The sequence below is a fragment of the Barbatula barbatula genome (genome assembly GCF_947034865.1).
Source record: "Barbatula barbatula genome assembly, chromosome: 21".
Taxonomy (NCBI): domain Eukaryota; kingdom Metazoa; phylum Chordata; class Actinopteri; order Cypriniformes; family Nemacheilidae; genus Barbatula; species Barbatula barbatula.
Window position 1 is genome coordinate 18433883 of NC_136784.1, and position 19112 is coordinate 18452994.

General features: G+C 38.4%; 1 protein-coding gene across 2 annotated transcripts in view; it reads left to right on the top strand.

Moving 5' to 3' along the window:
* Positions 1-19112, top strand: part of phactr4a (phosphatase and actin regulator 4a) — an 81128-nt gene that overhangs the window by 35047 nt on the left and 26969 nt on the right. For both annotated transcript variants that reach the window (XM_079484773.1, XM_079484774.1), the window contains exons 4-6: positions 357-518; positions 4455-4535; positions 16293-17135. In XM_079484773.1, the coding sequence (XP_079340899.1) occupies positions 357-518; positions 4455-4535; positions 16293-17135 (1086 nt within the window). The remainder of the gene's footprint in view (positions 1-356; positions 519-4454; positions 4536-16292; positions 17136-19112) is intronic.

Below are 19112 nucleotides of genomic sequence, written 5' to 3' on the forward strand. Positions count from 1 at the left end.
GTTCTGCAACAAATACATCAGTTGTTATTGGAAGTGTACCTGGTTCCGGTTGATCTAACTAATGCAGCCTAAACCCTCAGCGGATTTATATAAGGGAAGTGTTGTGTATGCAAGATTGAAAAGATGCGTCTAGATTTAAACTAACAGAGTTCTTCTACCTCTCGGATAGCACAGGGAAGACTGTTCCAAAGTTTAGGAGCTAGATAGGAGAAGACCCTAGGAGTAGACACCTACACTTGATTTTTCACTGTTATATGCTTATTCAAGTGTGTTAGTTCTTTTTCAGTTCTTTTTCAGTTTTTTTATTCCACAGGTTTTTGTATGTTGTGGAACTCATCCTTTATCTTTACCCACAGATGATGAAATCGATAATATTGTTCCAGACAGTGATGGGGCGCATCCAGGAGGAAATTCTTCAACAAAGGGCAAGGGCAAGTTCTCCAACCTGGGCAAGATCTTCAAGCCCTGGAAGTGGGGAAAAAAGAAAAGCAGTGATAAATTCAAGGAAACATCAGATGGTATGTGCCTGATTCATGACAAAAAACCCCAACACTACCAAGAACTCTAAACCAGATAATTTGTTCCTACTGATCTTGATGTTTATTATAACATAAACAGGTCCTAATGGTTGGAAGTTTAAAAAAAAGTAAATAACAAGTAAATAATATGATGCGATCCGGGAAAACCTGTCAGATGTTGTGCTGGGACGTTCTCAGGAATAAAAAATAATAGGATTCAAAATGAGGTTTTCATAAAAATTGTATTCTATAAACTTTTATAATGTTATTTTATAACATTTATAAAATGTTATTTTATAACATTGTCTATCGTCTCTTAAAATCAGATTTTAGCCAATACAAATCGTTATTTTTTAGTTATAAAAAGAGTTATCTGATTTTAAGAGACAGGAGTTATCTGATTTTTTTGCACCTAGAGGAGGTGCAAAAAAATCGACCATGGCTTTCCCTCTCTTAATACTACAAAGACAGTTCACCAAAAAGTAAATCACATGTAGAATCAAGATTTATCAATGCACATTTCCTGTGTCCTTCGTAAACTATGGCATGACAATTTCTTACACTATTGTTATACGGATGTTTTACCAGTGGGCTGCTGCTTGTGAAAGCTGCCTCTGGAATGAAATCGTGAAACATACAAAGGATGATCAAAAGTTGAGAGACTATGCACATGATAAAAAACTGAAAACATACTTTAAATTTACATTTATTCATTTGGCAGACGCTTTTATCCAAAGAGACTTACAAGTAGTTTCTTACAGTGGCACATTACTGCAGAGCAATCAGGGGTAAGGTGCCTTGCTCAAGGGCACTTCAGTCATCACCTGCTGGCACTGAGATTTGAACAGGCAACCTTCTGATCACAAGCCCAATGCTCTAACCAATAGGCCACAGCTTGGTTTTCTTTAAAGGCGCCTAATACGATTAGATTATATACAAGTACAGTGTAACGAAATGTAGTTTAGGTCTAACCAGAAGTGCAGTTAGCAAGTGCAGGATATACAGTTAGAATAAATACAGAATACAATAGTGAGAATATAATACAGTGGGCATGGACTATAAAAATATTTTGCAGTAGGTGTGTTCTATGAAAATATGACAGAAGGTATATACTATGAACAATATATACAGATGACTATATACTATGAACATTAATGTACAGGTGGATATGAACAGATAATAATTTAGACTAAAATAGTGCAAGTGACTTAGGTAGGCATAAATTATTGACATTGGCTATTAAAGTTGCAGTGCAATAGGTGAGTTAATGCAGTTGTTGAAGTTGATGCAGTTATTAAAGTTACGGTGCAGTATATGAGTTAATGCAGTTATTAAAGTTACGGTGCAGTATATGAGTTAATGCAGTTAATAGGTTGCAGTCCAGAAGATGAGTTAATGCAGTTAATAAGGTTACAGAGCAGTAGATTAGTTAATGCAGTTACTGAAGTTACAGTGCAATTGATGAGTAGATGCAGTTAATAGAGTTACAGTGCAGTTGATTAGTTAATGCAGTTATTGAAGTTATAGTGCAATTGATGAGTAGATGCAGTTAATAGAGTTACAGTGCAGTAGATTAGTTAATGCAGTTATTGAAGTTATAGTGCAATTGATGAGTAGATGCAGTTAATAGAGTTACCGTGCAGTTGGTTAGTTAATGCAGTTATTGAAGTTACAGTGCAGTAGATGACTAGATGCAGTTAATAGAATTACAGTGCAGTAGATAGGTTAATGCAGTTATGGAAGTGGTCCATTAGTGCAAATGAGCATTCAGTTAAATATTCCTGGTGTGCAAGTGAGCAGTATAGAGTGCAAATGATGCTGTGTGTGTGTAAACAGTCCGGTAGGGCAGATACATGAAGTACTGGTGTGTACAGTTCAGTCATGCATGCAGCCCTGTAGTGCAATGTAAACAATGTTGTAGCAGCATTGGAGTTAAGGGTATGAGAGGTAGTGGAATCAGTGGGGGGCAGAGTTCAATAATGAAACAGATCCCAAATCCTCTTCAGGGGAAGCAGTAATGCGGAGCTCAGCAAAACATGTATTTAGCCCGTCATGTGTGTGGCGCGTCATGTCAAAATATGTGCCTGCTGCAGACTCGTCTAAAAGCTTTTTAATAAAAGAGATGCTCGCGTTTGCTAGATACTCGCTTAGTCTCATATGTAATCAGAGTTAAGTGTTAACGCAGTGTCTTATGAACGCGATTGTCTCTCTTGTGGCAAGCATAGACGAGACAGACACAGTACTTCAAACTTTTTAGCCCCAGAGGGTGATTTAATTTGAGACACAACGAAAGGGTTAAAGGTGAGTGCAGCTGTGGGGAAGTTAGCTCCTCGTGTCTTCGGGATCGGAGGTGGTGCTCGTGCCTCGGTGTTGAAAGTGGTGAAGTATCTGTAGGCTGTTGAACAGTGCCTGGAGATCATCACTCGCTGGTCCCTCTGTTTATAAAGGGTGAGCTTTATAGGGACCAGGTGTTGACGATCTGCAGGTGTGGCGGCTTGATTTCGCCGTCGCCGTCGCTGATTGGTCACTGGCCCGCTCGTCACACTTTTATCATAAACCCTTTCGACGCGTCTGCACCAGGCACGTATTTAGACATAATGCGTGATGCACATAGGTTCACGTGAAGTGCTGAACTCATATTTTGAATTTCTGCATTCCCTGAAGAGGCGGCACCGATCGCTACTGTTACAAATGTAGGTGGACGCGGCAGACAAAATGCTTAGAAGTAAACTTGACCAATCAGGATCTGAAACAATTATATTGACACTTCAAATGATAATGCTTATGTCAAGCCCTGCATCAGTCACTTATACTCATTCACAAACGCATGTCAGTGAAATTCTGGATTCATAATGGCTTGTGTTGTTTTCACTCAACCTTTTGGGCGTTTGTCCTGTGTTCTTTCACTTATAATAAACAATGCATGTTTAAAAGGCATAACGTGTTTGTGCATTCACCCATAGAGAACATGTCCTGTTCTTCGTTATATTATAGTTCATGTCAAATACTGACACCTAGTAGCCACTTGTAGGAACTCTGTCACCTTTAGTCAGATATCAGCCATTTTGTATTTAAAAACACATGGTTCGAGAACATATGTGCATCCACTTCCATCCTTCTTGTTTTAATCCTTGAGAATGCAAAGTCTGTAAGTTTGAGTACCCAATTCGCACAGTTGGACATGGTAGTTGTGAATTTTGCTTGGTTATGTAGTTTGAGAATTATTTACATATACAATTCAGAAGATAAAATCTTGATGATAGATCATTAAAGTGTAGCTTACTTTTAAAAGTAATGTGCCTGATTATAAGACGTAAAATATTTGTCCTTTCACTCAGAAAACAGTTTTTAAACAACCAGCGTATTTGTCCTGTGTAGTTTAACTTATAGAAAACAATGTGGTTGTTTTTTTAAAGATGAGACTGTGTTTCTCATTCGCTTCATGTGACCATTCTTTTCAGTTTTGTTGTTCCTGAAAGCACAGGCTCAGGCAGCCCTGCACTTTCTGCTGGAAAGGGGGTGGAGACCAGCAGCTCATTTGCATTTAAGGAGACACACCAAAACAGCGTGTTTTTCCTCACATGCAAAAATTGACATTAAGGGCAGAGTATTTATAAAATATCTGTGGCGTATTTTGAGCTGAAACTTCATAGAGACATACTTTGGACTCCCAAGATTTATATGATATTTTATGAAAGGGCTACATTTGTGGCCCTTTAAATTGTTAATAGAGTATAACCTATAATATATAAAATTTAAACATGTGATGGGTATTCCCAGATCGCATCACTAATGTCTTGCTATGCTGTAAGACTGTCAATAACATTATTTGATATTTGATGTGTTGGTCAGAGTGTTTGAGATGATTACAAAGTTTTGAAGGAACTCACAAAAATATCTCACTTAGGCTAACGTATGTCTGCCTTCTTTCATTAGTGCTGGAGAGGAAGCTGTCAGTGAGAAAGCCCAAGGAGGAGCTGATAGAGCGAGGTTTACTAAAGGACAATCCTGACAATGGTATGAATTTATTTTTATATTTCTGCCTATGTGTATTCCACACAACCTACTAATCCGAACAGTAATATTATTTCATTCCTTGGAAAATGTAACCAATTGCTATACTTGACAGAGCTATCAGGATTTTAATTCTGGTCCTGCGACACTCTGCTCTGCATATATCTGCTCTGCATCCCTCTCGTTTAACATACCTAATTTAAATCACCAGCTCATTAGAAAAACAAACTGTTTCAGTTGACATGGTCCCTACACAGTGTTCATTGGTCTCTACTCCCTGTACACAGGAAATCAGCTGAAGTATACTTCACTTAAAGGGATAGCTCACCCAAAACTATTATGTGACTTTTTACTCACCCATAACGTTCTACACGTTTTAAGACCTCCCAGTGTCTTGATGACATCCAAGAGCTTTACAGGCCTCCTCATACACATCAAGGTAATTATCTCTGTTAAGGTCCAGAAAAGTACTAAAGACATGTGTTCCGAAGACGCTGGGAGGTCTTAAAACGTGTAGAATGTCACGTGGGTGAGTAAAAAATGACAACATTTAGATTTTCGGGTGAACTATCCCTTTAAGAAAAATGATTTGGAGTACATGACTCAGTGCCTTCACGCACAGACAAAACTTACTAAAGAAATGTTAAAGGTGGGGTGTCCGATTTCCGAATTACGTTTGTTTAGACCAAGTCGGGCTGAGTACCAAAACAACCTTGTAGCCAATCAGCAGTAAGGTACACAGTGCACAGGACGGACATTAGCCGAGCGCTGACGAAAGCTAAAGATGGGGGTAGGGGTGTGTTAGTTTTGGTGATTTGAACATCAACAGCTAAGAGAAATCGGACACCCCGCCTTTAAGGGTTATTTAACTGTAATCATGAGATTTGCGTTGTAGTCACGTCTTTTGCATTTTAATACCTTTGGAATGGAACATATTCGCTCCTTTCAAACTGGAATCATGGCAGAATATCCAGTGAAGTCCACTTTATTGGGCAGTTACGATCGTATTGAATAAACAAAAGGGATTAGAGAAACATACAACATCAGGTTATGTCTGTGAATTTGCTTTTGTTTTTGTGGACCACTAGCCTTTAACTACAAAGTCATCTGCAGTACAAACATTGTTGTAAACTACTCGAGTGAACTCCTCCCACCCAAGTTTACTTCACTTAAAGGGATAGCTCACCCAAAATACAAATTATGACTTTTTAATCACGTTCTACAGTTTTTAAGACCTCCCAGTGTCTTGATGACATCCAAGAGTTTTACAGGCCTCCTCATAGACATCAAGGTAATTCTTTCTGTCAAGGTCCAGAAAAGTACTAATCACATTGTTAAAATGGTCCATCTGAGCACAGTGGTTTGAATGAATTTTTATGAATCGACGAATGTTCTTCATGTGCACAAAAGAAAGCCAAACAACGACTTTAAAGCTACCATAACTCACGCAGTTTCTGCCAATCTCATATAAATCTTGAGTACCTATAGAGTAGTATTGCATACTTTGTATATTTGAAGAGTATTTGGTGTGATCACATTTAAAAAAGATAGATACAGCTGTACAATTATGTACAAAAATCCTGGGGGTGTGAAGTGGAAGAAAATCAAAGCAAAGCACACAATTGCCTGCCCTACACCATTGCATTATCCCTGCATAACTATTGATTCGCTATAAGCTTGTGTTGTTTAGATAATGCACATATGCGCCAATTGCCATCCAAACACAGACAATGACTTTGTTTCACTTTCCATGCCCCACGCATCCTGTTCATGTCCGGCATTTTTTTGCGCTTGGGCCGCTCTTTCAAACAATCTGAGAATCCAGTGTTAAATCTCCTGGTGTTTGCTGTTGCAAAGCAATCAGGAATGTCGAGGAAACACTGTTGTATTTACTGCCTCAATGTGTGTGTATCCGAGTGCGATTGTTCCCGACGGACTCGCAGTGTTGGTTTGGTGTCTCAGCTTGATTCTATCTAACCCGGTTGCGTTTGCATTCATATTAAGTTCTCACGAACGTGCATGACAAATGAACGTAAACAGAACACAATATAACAGAACATCAATAGATTGTGTTTTTTATTCACTTGATGCTATTATGCGCAGAGTAAACAACAATTTGTCTTACTGTTCGCTTACAGGAGCTTTCTGCTGCTTGCAAACAGACCATTTATCAGATTCTACTCGCAACCTGCAAAACAATGCAGGCTCACTCTTGCTAAAAACCAAGGTAAATTGCCAACGCTATTTTCGCTTATCTTTAATTGAAGTAAATACATTGTAATCTGCAAAAGCGCATTCGCAGGGGGTTCAGTACCCTGGTGCCCACCTGAGTTTGTGTGACAGTTTTTTCATGCAAACCGTGCCTTGTTCTGAACTAAACTGCAAGCATTAAGAAAGGCATCTGAAAGCCACCGAAGGGGAATCTCACCCAAAGAGCAGCCCATGGGCCCCTGACCAACTTAATCCGCCCCTGACGGCAGTGGTGCATTTTGTTCATTTTGATATCTTTGGTTCAATTTTATATTAAATGATACATATAAATGAGGGTATATTTTCTGCTTTTAAAATGGAAAATAAATATGAATTTTGGATGTGACAAATAAGGATGCACATTTATGAGAGATTATTCAATTTGTTAAATTTCTGTCAATCATACAGCAGTACAAATTGGTAAATTCCTGACAATTATACAAGCAGTATATTCATTTTTGAGGAAGATATATTATTACGGCTGTGGCAATTCTGAAGGCGGCACTTGCCTGAATATAGAAAATAATGTTTATAGAAAGAAATGCTATAAAAACCTTAAACATTTGCATGCAATTGCTTATACTTTTTTTAAACAAATAAAAAAGCCTAATACAGTACTATTAAGTTATTTTTTTAGGTTCAGTTGTTTTATTTATAAATATCAAACTGAGAAAGCATAATAATTATTAAAATGAAAATACAGATTTAACTGATATTTTACCTTATTTATTATTCACATATAAATTATGCATAAAACTCACCTGAGATATTCTCAACAAGCACAGTCTGGCAAATAGCCCAGACAGGGCATGTTATATTTGAAATTGTTCACTGCAAAATATATAGTGATCAAGAGCAGGAACTAAAATTTCCCCACTGCCCCGTCCCCCAAGTAATTTATTTTATTTATATTCCCCGCTACCTCTGTTCCCCGTCCCCGAATACAGTGATAAACGCATTCTGGTTGAGTACCAACTGTACACTTGCGTCACTGCAGACCAATAGAAAGTGATACGTTTTTGTGCTGTCAAAGGCTGTCACAACAGCTACAGAATGCTCAGAAAACTTAAACATGAGCACAAGCCTACAACAAGAGTGGAATGTCAATGCCATCTAAAGATAACTCGGGCTCATTTATTCTGTACCTTTCAAAAGCATCTCAACATATTTTGTACTATATTTACTTTCTTGTTACTTATTGCATATTTCGGTGTTTCCCAAACCCAGACCTCTGTGCACCTTCCCATTAGATTATGACTTTCCTGTTTCTGGTTAGGACACCGGACTTAGCTTTACCCCTACTTTTAGAAATGTAAACTGTTAATGGCTGGGGCAAAGAATTCATCCCATGTTTATGCTGCGTAACTACGTCAGTCCTTTATAATTTCATATATAACAACATATATGACTGATTGCCAGAGTTTCATGTCATCATCCCAAGAAAGGTCACTGTCCCACTTCGTAAGGTGAGGAACATGTTATGTTTTATACAGTCATGCAGCCACTGCGGGATAATAATGGATATTGTTCATTTGCAATATGCCCTTTAAAATAACATTGCAATATTATAGTGTCCATTCAGGAGCTTTCCAACCAACTCGAAAATGCCTAACTAATGAGATCAAGCGACGAACCAGAAGTCTTGAGAATCATTCTACGCACATGTGCAAGGCAATTTTCCCCTGTGCAAAAAGCTGGATAACTCATGCTGCATGGACCATAAAGAGCACAAAACAATGTGGATAAAACAAATCCAAGGTATACGGCAGAATGGTCTGGTATGAAAAGTCAAGTCAAGTCAGCTTTATTTATATAGCGCTTTTTACAATTTTCATTGTTACAAAGCAGCTGTACAAGAAAAAATGACTAAGTAAAACATAAAAGGTTATGGAATTCAAAACACAGGTCAAATATCAGACACACAATAAATTCCAATATGCTGTGTTAATTAAATAAGACTACCAAATTCTAGCAGCCCCCCCGGCCAGGCAAAACAGTGCAAAACAGTATGCAAACGGTGGCGAGGAACCCAAAACTCCATTGGAGGAGAAAAAAAACCTCGGAGGGAAACCAGGCCTAACCAGGGGATTCCAGTTCCCCTCTGGCAAAAACTGCAGCCTCTGCACAAGCTCAACAGTGCTTGCACAACAAGGCAAAATAAAAAAGTTAGATTTAAAATTATCATTAATAATCCAATAGTGGCTGAAGTTTTGTAGGGACGTCACTTCCTTCGTCCAGCATTTGTCAGGTCTAGGAATGGATTGCGCCCTGCCCGCTCCGCTCTTGTAACCTTGGAACAATGAGACAAGACTGGCTGAGAGTAGAGTACTGTTCTGCACTCTTTGATGCAACAAATGCATCAGTTGTTATTGGAAGTGTCCCTGGTTCCGGTTGATCTAACTAGTGCAGCCTAGATCTTTGAAATACATATATTATGATAATGTAGTGTATGCAAGATTAAAAAGATGCGTCTTTAGTCTAGATTTAAACTGACAGAGTGTGTCCGCCTCCCGGACATTGCAGGGAAGACTGTTCCAAAGTTTAGGCGCTAGATAAGAAAAGGATCTGCCGCCTGCACTTGATTTTGAAATTCTAGGTATTACCAACTGACCTGACGCCTGAGAGCGTAGTGCACGTGATGGACTATAATACGTAAGAAGTTCTCTCAAGTAGTGAGGAGCTAAACCATGCAAGGCTTTATAGGTAATAAGCAAGATTTTAAAATTTATGCGATGCTTTATACGTAACCAGTGCAAGGTTGACAGAACCGGGCTAATATGCTCATACTTTTTTGTACGTGTAAGAACTCGAGCTGCCGCATTTTGGACCAGTTGGAGTTTTTGTAATAGGCCTGCAGGGCAACCACCTAATAGTGCATTACAGTAATCTAGTCTTGATGTCATAAAGGCATGTATAAGCTTCTCCGCATCTGATGATGACAGCATATGACGTAATTTAGATATATTTTTAAGATGGAAAAACGCAATCTTACAGGTGTTGGCGACCTGGTTCTCAAATGACAGAGTACTATCGAATATAAAGCCAAGATTCTTAGCTAAAGATGAGGGTTTTATGGAACATCCATCAATAGTTAAGCAGTATTCTTGGTTGTTACGTAGGGCGGTTTTCGGTCCGATAAGTAGCACTTCAGTTTTGTCCGAGTTCAGTAATAAAAATTTGCTACTCATCCACTTCTTTATATCGACTATGCATTCCACTATTCGATGGAATTGCTGTGTTTCGTGAGGCTTCGAGGAAATATAAAGTAGCGTATCATCAGCATAGCAGTGAAAGCTTATTCCGTGTCGCTTTATTATATCTCCTAGGGGTAACATGTATAATGCGAAGAGCATAGGCCCTAGTACTGAGCCCTGTGGTACACCGTACTGGACTTGCGATTTGCGTGATACCTCATTGTTTATTTTTACATATTGGAAACGGTCGCATAAATAGGATCTAAGCCATTTCAAAGCTATTTCCTTAATACCGACATCATTTTCAAGTCTATGTAGGAGCATGCTGTGGTCAATGGTGTCGAATGCAGCACTAAGATCTAGCAGCACCAATAAGGAGATACAACCTCGGTCAGACGCCATAAGCAGATCATTTGTAACTCTAATCAGAGCAGTCTCTGTACTGTGATGTGCTCTAAATCCAGACTGGAAATCTTCATTAATCTCATTCCTTTGGAGGAAGGAACATATTTGAGTTGAGACTACTTTTTCCAGAACTTTAGATAAGAAAGGTAGATTCGAAATAGGTCTATAGTTAACTAGTTCTCCAGGGTCCAGATGGGGTTTTTTGACAAGGGGCCTTATAACAGCCACCTTATATGCTTTAGGCATATGTCCTAATGTCAGAGATGAGTTAATAATGCTAAGTAGAGGATCTATAATTTCTGGGAGCATCTCTTTCAGAAGATTTGTAGGTATAGGGTCTAGCATGCATGTAGTCGATTTAGATGATCTAATGATTTTCGATAGTTCATCGTGATCTATAGTAGAAAATAAACATAATTTCTCCTTAGGGGTGCTGTAGTTAGTCATGTTCAGCGGGTTTCGCATCTGGTTGCATAGTTATAATTTTCTCTCGAATATCTTGGATTTTATTTGTGAAATAGTTCATAAAATCCTCATTGCTATGCTGGTATACAGCATCAGAAGTCGCTGACGATTTATTTTTGGTTAATTTAGCCACTGTATCAAATAAAAACCTAGGGTTATTTTGGTTTTCTTCTATTAATGATGAAATGTAGGCGGATCGAGAAGTTTTTAGGGCTTTCCTGTATTTTTTAATACTATCCTTAGACAGGGCACACTCAGTTTACAGTGTCACAAAAACTTTTTCTGGTCCTTTTTTTGTTCCTTTCTATTTGATTAAGTAGTAATTAGAAAAATCATAACAACTAATACCAGCTGTATTTTTCTATATATTATATACTCAAAAATGTCAATTCTGTCGACAATTAATCACCAACTCCAACACGATGTTCCGATGCAGATATTTAGGGATTGTTATATGGTGGCTTGTTTGGATTGGATTCAATGTATTGTCATTACACACATACAAGTACAGTGCAACGAAATGTATTTAGCCTAAATCTTTGGAAAATATATTATGATAGTGTAGTGAATGCAAGATTAAAAAGATGTGTCTTTAGTCTAGATTTAAACTGACAGAGTGTGTCTGCCTCCCGAACAGTGAAGGGAAGACTGTTCCAAAGTTTAGAAGCTAGATAGGAAAAGGATCTGCCGCCTGCACTTGATTTTGAAATTCTAGGTATTATCAACTGACCTGATGCTTGAGAGCGTAGTGCACGTGATGGACTGTAAAACGTGAGAAGTTCACTCAAGTAGTGAGGAGCTAAACCATGCAGAGGAGAGTTTTTTTTCTCCTCCAATGGAGTTTTGGGTTCCTCGCCACCATTTGCATACTGTTCTGCACTGTTTGCCGGGCTGCTAGAATTTTATAGTCTTATTTAATTAACACTGTATATAGGAATTTGTAGTGTGTCTGATATTTGACCTGTGTTTTGACTTGCGTTATATGGTTAAAGCATTGCATTAACTTTAAAATCTTGCTTATTACCTATAAAGCCCTGCATGGTTTAGCTCCTCACTACTTGAGTGAACTTCTCACGTTTTACAGTCCATCACGTGCACTACGCTCTCAGGCATCAGGTCAGTTGATAATACCTAGAATTTCAAAATCAAGTGCAGGCGGCAGATCCTTTTCCTATCTAGCGCCTAAACTTTGGAACAGTCTTCCCTTCACTGTTCGGGAGGCAGACACACTCTGTCAGTTTAAATCTAGACTAAAGACGCATCTTTTTAATCTTGCATTCACTACACTATCATAATATATATTTTCCAGGGATGCTCCGATCCACCTTTTTTGCTTCCGATACCGATTCCGATACCTGAGATTCAGTATCGGCCGATACCGAGTACCGATCCGATACTAAGGTAAAAATTTTAAAGTGCACAATTACTTAATAAACTATGTGCATTGCTGTGCAAGACATCAGGCTCGACTTAACATAAATTTCCTGACCCCGTAAAACAAAATAACAAACTAATGATTCACAAATTTAGTAAATAGTTTATTAAACCAGCACCGGTGCAAAACAAATGAAAAATAAAACAAAAGTGTTCACTATCTTTGGACAAAAGACATTCAAAATTAAAGTGCAAATTAAGCAGCTGAATATAACAACAGCTTCACTAGCTTGATAAACGGGTATAAATAAATGGAAACAAAATCTCTTAATAATTTTTAAGAAAGTGCAAAAATAATTAAAAAATCAATTCGCAAAAAAAAGCTGCTTAAATTGAGCAAAAAAGTAATAGCTTTACTGCTTTAGATATTCAAAGTAACATGAATCAGATCTTTTTAATGCTTTAGTCACTAAAGCAAAGTCCACTTAACTAAACTAAAGTTTAGTGAAAATAAAATTTAACATCCAACACAGAAACAGATGAATAAAACGCTAGCTTCCCTAGCTGAGTAAAACTGCACATGTTTGTTGCATTTAACGTGGCATTTTGTGGCATCAAAATTCTCATCCAACCAGTGTGCGGTTAAACTTAAAAGCGACACGGTGGACACGTCGCAGCTCCAGATATCTGTTGTAAAACTCACCGCATTGACATCTTTAATTTTTTCGGATATGTGTTTGCTTTTTGACTTTTCGGTACAGTTCAAGGTAGAGTTAAATATTTACGCTTCGGCGTGTCGTACTGCGGCTCCAGGTGGTTTATAAGGAGTCTGAAGCCATTATTCGCAACGACGGACAGCGGTTGCCCATCCATAACAATGAAAGCGGTGGAACTTATTGGCGTAGTTGTTGTAAAATAACTCCAAATGACAGATATTTTGGCTCGCTCCATGCTGTTCGCTGCTATATGTTCACTTGTTCACGTGCACTACGTACAGAGCACGTTGCTAGCGTATGATGTCGCACGTTGCTAGCGTATGATGTCACACGTTGCTAGCGTATGATGTCGCACGTTGCGCAATGCGCAGCCGCCCACGAGAGAGTTTAAGCGCCGGTGTCTCCATGAACTTTTACATCGTCTAGCACAAATTTTATGTCAGATCGGGTATCGGTGACAAATTGCACCGATACCCGATCTAGAATTTTATTACGTATCGACGCCGATACCCGATACGAATATCGGATCGGAGCATCCCTAATATTTTCCAAAGATTTAGGCTGCACTAGTTAGATCAACCGGAACCAGGAACACTTCCAATAACAACTGATGCATTTGTTGCATCAAAGAGTGCAGAACAGTACTCTACTCTCAGCCAGTCTTGTCTCATTGTTCCAAGGTTACTAGAGCGAGCAGGACGCAGTCCTAGGTTACCTGAGCGGGCAGTGCTCAATCCATACCCATACCTGGCAAATGCTGTGATGATAGAGCTGGACGAAGGACGTGGCAACTCTACAAAACTTCAGCCGCTATTAGATTATTAACAATAATCTTAAATCAATTTTTTTTTATTTTGCCTTGTTGTGCAAGCACTGTCAAGCTTGTGCAGAGGCTGCAGCTTTTGCCAGAAGGGAACTGGAATCCCCTGGTTGCATACTGTTCTGCACTGTTTGCCAGGCTGCTAGAATTTTATAGTCTTATTTAATTAACACTATATATAGGAATTTGTAGTGTGTCTGATATTTGACCTGTGTTTTGACTTGCGTAAACTTTCAAGAGTTTTTGCAATAAATGTGAGGAGAGAGACCGCTGCAAATAAAATATCACAATCTTCTAATCATCATCAAATATGCGTCCAGTTCACTTCAAGGTGATACAAAGTATTAAAAGTCTACATTAAAACTATGTTGGCTCAAACATTCAGCGTCTAAGATCCATGTGCATCCGCCATCTTATTAGACTAACTAGTCCACCTGACCCTACGGTGTTTTTGCGAGTTCAATTTACAAATCCTAGATGCATATGCAAAGTACATCAAACATTTAAGATACAACATTTATCAAACCACAAATAAATTACACAAACATTTTCAATATTTCATACCAGAATTCATAATTAATTCTTACACTGTGAACAAAGCAATATTTTAAATGGTCCCTTACAGAAAGCTTGGAGTGTCTACTTTTATATGAACACATTAAAATCATCAACAAATCATTTCCTGTAGCTCAGTGGTAAGAGCCTGGCATTAACAACTTGTTGTGGATTCGATCCCAGTGGATTGCACATACTTAGAAACAAATGTATAGGACAGTGGTTCTTAACCTTGTTGGAGGTACTGAACCCCAACAGTTTCATATGCGCATTCACCGAACCCTTCTTAATTGGAAAAATAAAATATGATTTTTTTCAAATTCAAAACATAGGTATAAATTTTTTGCTGGTGCACAAAATGAACCGTGCATCAACATCACTGTGTTCAAAGCCATTAAAACATGATTTTCACACAAAACAAAAACATAATAATGAATATTTACTGCAAATCACTGTGACTTCTGCTGTTGCCTTTCAGAGACCAGTTCAGAAATGCGCGGCTTCACCTTGGCAAGTGCCACTCTCATGTCATTTTCGCAACAAAGTCTGTTCCTTTTCTTCGTTTTTATGTCCAGCATCCTCGAAAAGGATTGCTCGCAAAGATATGTTGTCGGTGCTAGACTAGCTCAACTTGGCATTGCAAATCATGCAGTTAGGACGCTGACTCCCATCACGTTCCGTTATACATGTGAATCCATATTGTACATATTCGTCCGACCAATTTCTTTTTTTGCTCGACATAGTTAGTATGAAGGGATTCAAATATTAAGAAAGAAATCACACGACGTACCATCACGACAGTCACGAGTCGACTACTGGGCGCACCAAATTCCCTGCAGCACAGATAGGCCAAGCGATATTGCGTGATCACCTGCAGCCAATGATGGCCTATCGGGGCGTGTCATCTCGAATCATATGAGTCGGGTGTGTGTCTTGACCTCCGCCGAAGCCCTGAGACTGACTCACCCAACCCCTGGGGTTCGATCGAACCCAGGTTAAGAACCACTGGTAAAGGATAATGCAATGTAAGATGATTTGGATCTGCCAAATGTCTAAATGTTATTGTGATCACACCCTCGAGCAACTGCTAGTGTTTTTTGTTTCTTTCTTTCCTCACCATTTTGCATGGTTTTAATATAGTAAACGTGTAACTGTGGTTTGTTGTGGTGAGAACATTGTGGTAACTATGATTTTACAAATTAACAAAACGTGGTGTTTTTGTTATGCATGGGCAATGTTAGTGTTCATGTTTGAAAAATGTTCCAATAAAACTCACATTTTTTGTTCTAGCTGCTTCAGAACATTCCATCTTGCCATTATTATGTTTCTAAACTACTGACAATAGCACAGAAGTGAGAATGTCAAAACCTCTCTAGGGCCTCAAAACCCACTTACACCCCAGTGGGTTAACTAGTGATTAAACAGTGCTTCCTGACTTGTTTGATGTGGGTGGCCTGTGGCCTCTACCAGTGTGTTTGGTTTGGTGCGCGCGTCTAGCTCCGTGCACGAGTGTAATCTCCATATTTCTGAATGTGCATTGAATTGTCTGCTCTACACAATATGCAATCTTTAATAAAACTATCATTTGCATTTAAAATCAAAGAAGTACTCATAATACAGCAACACATTGATGAGAAAGAGCAACAGCATAGCCGCTCTTTAATGCAGATGTATTGTGATTTTGTCGCGTTTATAAATTGAATTTTAGCAGCTATTAAAGTGACCACTGGTGGTATTCAGTTGTAAAATAGAGTATAATATGACAGATCAGAGAGTAGAAGTAAAACAGATATCACTAACACTAGCACTAATATGCTTAACTTGATCAAGATTATATAGGGATATCAGATAAATGCGGAAATTGTGAATAGTAAAATATGAACAGTATGAATGTTTGAATTTTAACCTTCACTTTTGGATTATGATTTTGACTGAAGCTTAAAGAAACTCATCTATTATATTCTGTATGTATTTGTTTTAGAGTATAACAACGTGAATCACTCTAAAGGTCCTTTGGTGAAGAATGGCTCTGCTCTAGTGACTGGAGACCACAGGATGGATACGCCGTCAGATGTTAAAGGACCGTCTCGGCCGCCAGCAGAAGAACAGAGAAATAGCCTCGGAATTGAACCAGAGCGGCGCAGCAGAGTGCCCTCCGATGTTAGCCGGAACCGTCAGCCATTGGATGTGGATGCTCGATCCCGGTTACAGCCTGATATGGACCGCCGCAGCCATCTGGCATCTGACATGGAGAAACAAGCATTATCATTACAGACAGAGAGACATGGACATGATGAGAGAAGGTATCGAAAGGATGAAAAAGAGGACAAAGGAAATAAGGACAGGGATAGACGGGATAAAAAAGATGACAGGGAAGGACACAGAGAAGACAGAGACAGACGGGAGAGACAGAGGAGGGATTTGAGGCCAGATAAAGATGACTGTTATGAACAGGAAAGAGAGAGAAGGAATGATCCTGAGAAGCGGGATGAGAAGGACTGGAAAGAAAACAAGGAGATAAAACGGCTAACAGAAAGGAATGAGCGAGAGAGAGAAGAAAGAGTTTGGAGAGAAGACAGGGATAGAAGAGAGGAACAGGAAAAACGTAATGAAAGGGAGAGAAAAGATGTCAGGAGACCGGAGCCTGTGAAACAGGTGTCTGATGAAAAATGTGTCCGGCCTCAGTCAGATTTTAACATGCATCCCGGTCTTCAGAAGAGCTCATCTGACATTAGACTGAAAGTCCGACCTGTTTCTGAAGCAGTCCAGAGCAGCACTCTGCCACGATACACACCCAATGAGGATGAATCAAGAGCACGAACAGGTAAAACTCAAATTTATGTTCAATATTCATGAATAACTTGCTGTATCATGTCAGTCAATTACATTATAAGTCCAAGATCTTTGAGATATTTTTGGTACCTGAGAATGCATCTGGGTGCTATTGTAGACGTTAGCCATTGCATCTATGGCAGCTCATAGAACCGTACATAGGAAAGTTATGATATTTTGCAAACAAATAGAGGACAGTCTCATATGTTACCATGTCAAAATTCTAGAGTGTTAAGATTTACATACTTTTAACCTATAACTTTTGAACCGTACGTCAAAGAAACTATTATTTTTTACTCTAAATACTGAGCTCATGACAATCCAAATGCACCCTATGACGTTTCTGTAATTTTTTCCTGTCATTTTGAATTATTTTTAAAACATGTTTTTTCAACTAGAGCTTTTGTCTGATTAGCACAAACTTTGGTATGTTGCATGTAGTGCTGACGAAAGTAGTTATTACATTTTTGATTGGACAATCCGTTTTCAAATCTGTGTCATCACAAGTCTGACCTGAGTTAACATGGTTATTTTTTATTCTAACTTCTGAACGGTTTACCCAAAAATCCTAAAGTTGGTATATTTAGATTTGGGGTGGTATGCTGAGTCAAACAATATCTCGTTTTCCTGTCTGCCATATTGCATAATATAGTAAAATAATGTATTAGCCTATCTTGATTAAATTTAGGACAGTAGGTAGTCAACCAGAATGTTCTCTTCCGCTCCGTTGAGTGCCACCGTTGGGTTAGGGCTGTTGTTAAAAACATTTTCATGTGAAACTAGTTCGCATAATTTCTGCCAGGAGGCACAAAGGGAGAGTTTGCAGATTCAGTACTTTACCACATGTCTTGTTTAACAGTGAAATTCAATGTGATTAATTCATTATTACATGAAAGGAGGCAACACATTAAAGATTAAAACAAAAGTTATTCGTGTTTATAACAACAAAAAAAAGCGAATATCATCGGATAATTGAGCCAAATGCAGAGCAAAAACCATTTGAACAAACGTGTTCTGATCACAGAGGTTAAAATGGGAAAAAATATTTTTTCTCTGCCAGTCTAAGCGACTGCATATGCCTGATAGTTATAAGAACACACTATTATAATAAAAACAAAACATGCACTGTCTGTTCTGTCCTTATACGATTAAACTGTAGAACCGTTTGATTGTTTTTAAAAAGTTCAATAACCACAGTTTAATACAACCCTATTCGCGGGTAAGCTTTTTTATAAATGTGTCTTTATTTAAGGATAATCTAATTTCCACGGCACAAACGCAATGAAGTTCAATATTACATTTTATAATAACATTAACAGTCTTCATTTAACATATCACCAAGTAAAACAGTAAACATTTTGAATATGCAACACCGCGTTTAAAGCCAATGTGGGCAGAACCTTTAATGTATTATTTGTTTTCAAAGTGTACAATTGTTTTTGATTTTAAGCTAATTTACAAAAATTACCATGAACGATAATTTTTCACTAAAATATGTTACTTGTACGTCAGTTAAAACCATATACAGATCACGTTGATCACACAGGAGTAGGCAGTTTGCTCCAACTTTTTTGCCTAAACCGGTGCGGACGGATTGTCGGTTCGAGGCTTGCTCGGAGCAGATGTAAGACCTGTGACAAACAGCTGAACCAATAATGAATTATACAAAGCGACAACAGTAGGCCTACTCAGGCCTGCTCTTTCACCCAATACGTGAGGGCGAATGTGACAAAATATCACTATTTTTATAATAATAAATGAACGGGTACCAGAGAAACTAAATTGCACAAGGCGAAAATGTAATTAAGATTATTATTAATGAGCTCGAACAGAGGCCCGTGTGAAGATGTGAACGAAAAAAATATATTTGCCAAAACATGCACTTTATAGACTGTTTCATCAGTATTAAATTCAAGTGTGACAGAATATTTTATTGACCTGCGTTTAAATGACAAGCATCGAAATGTTT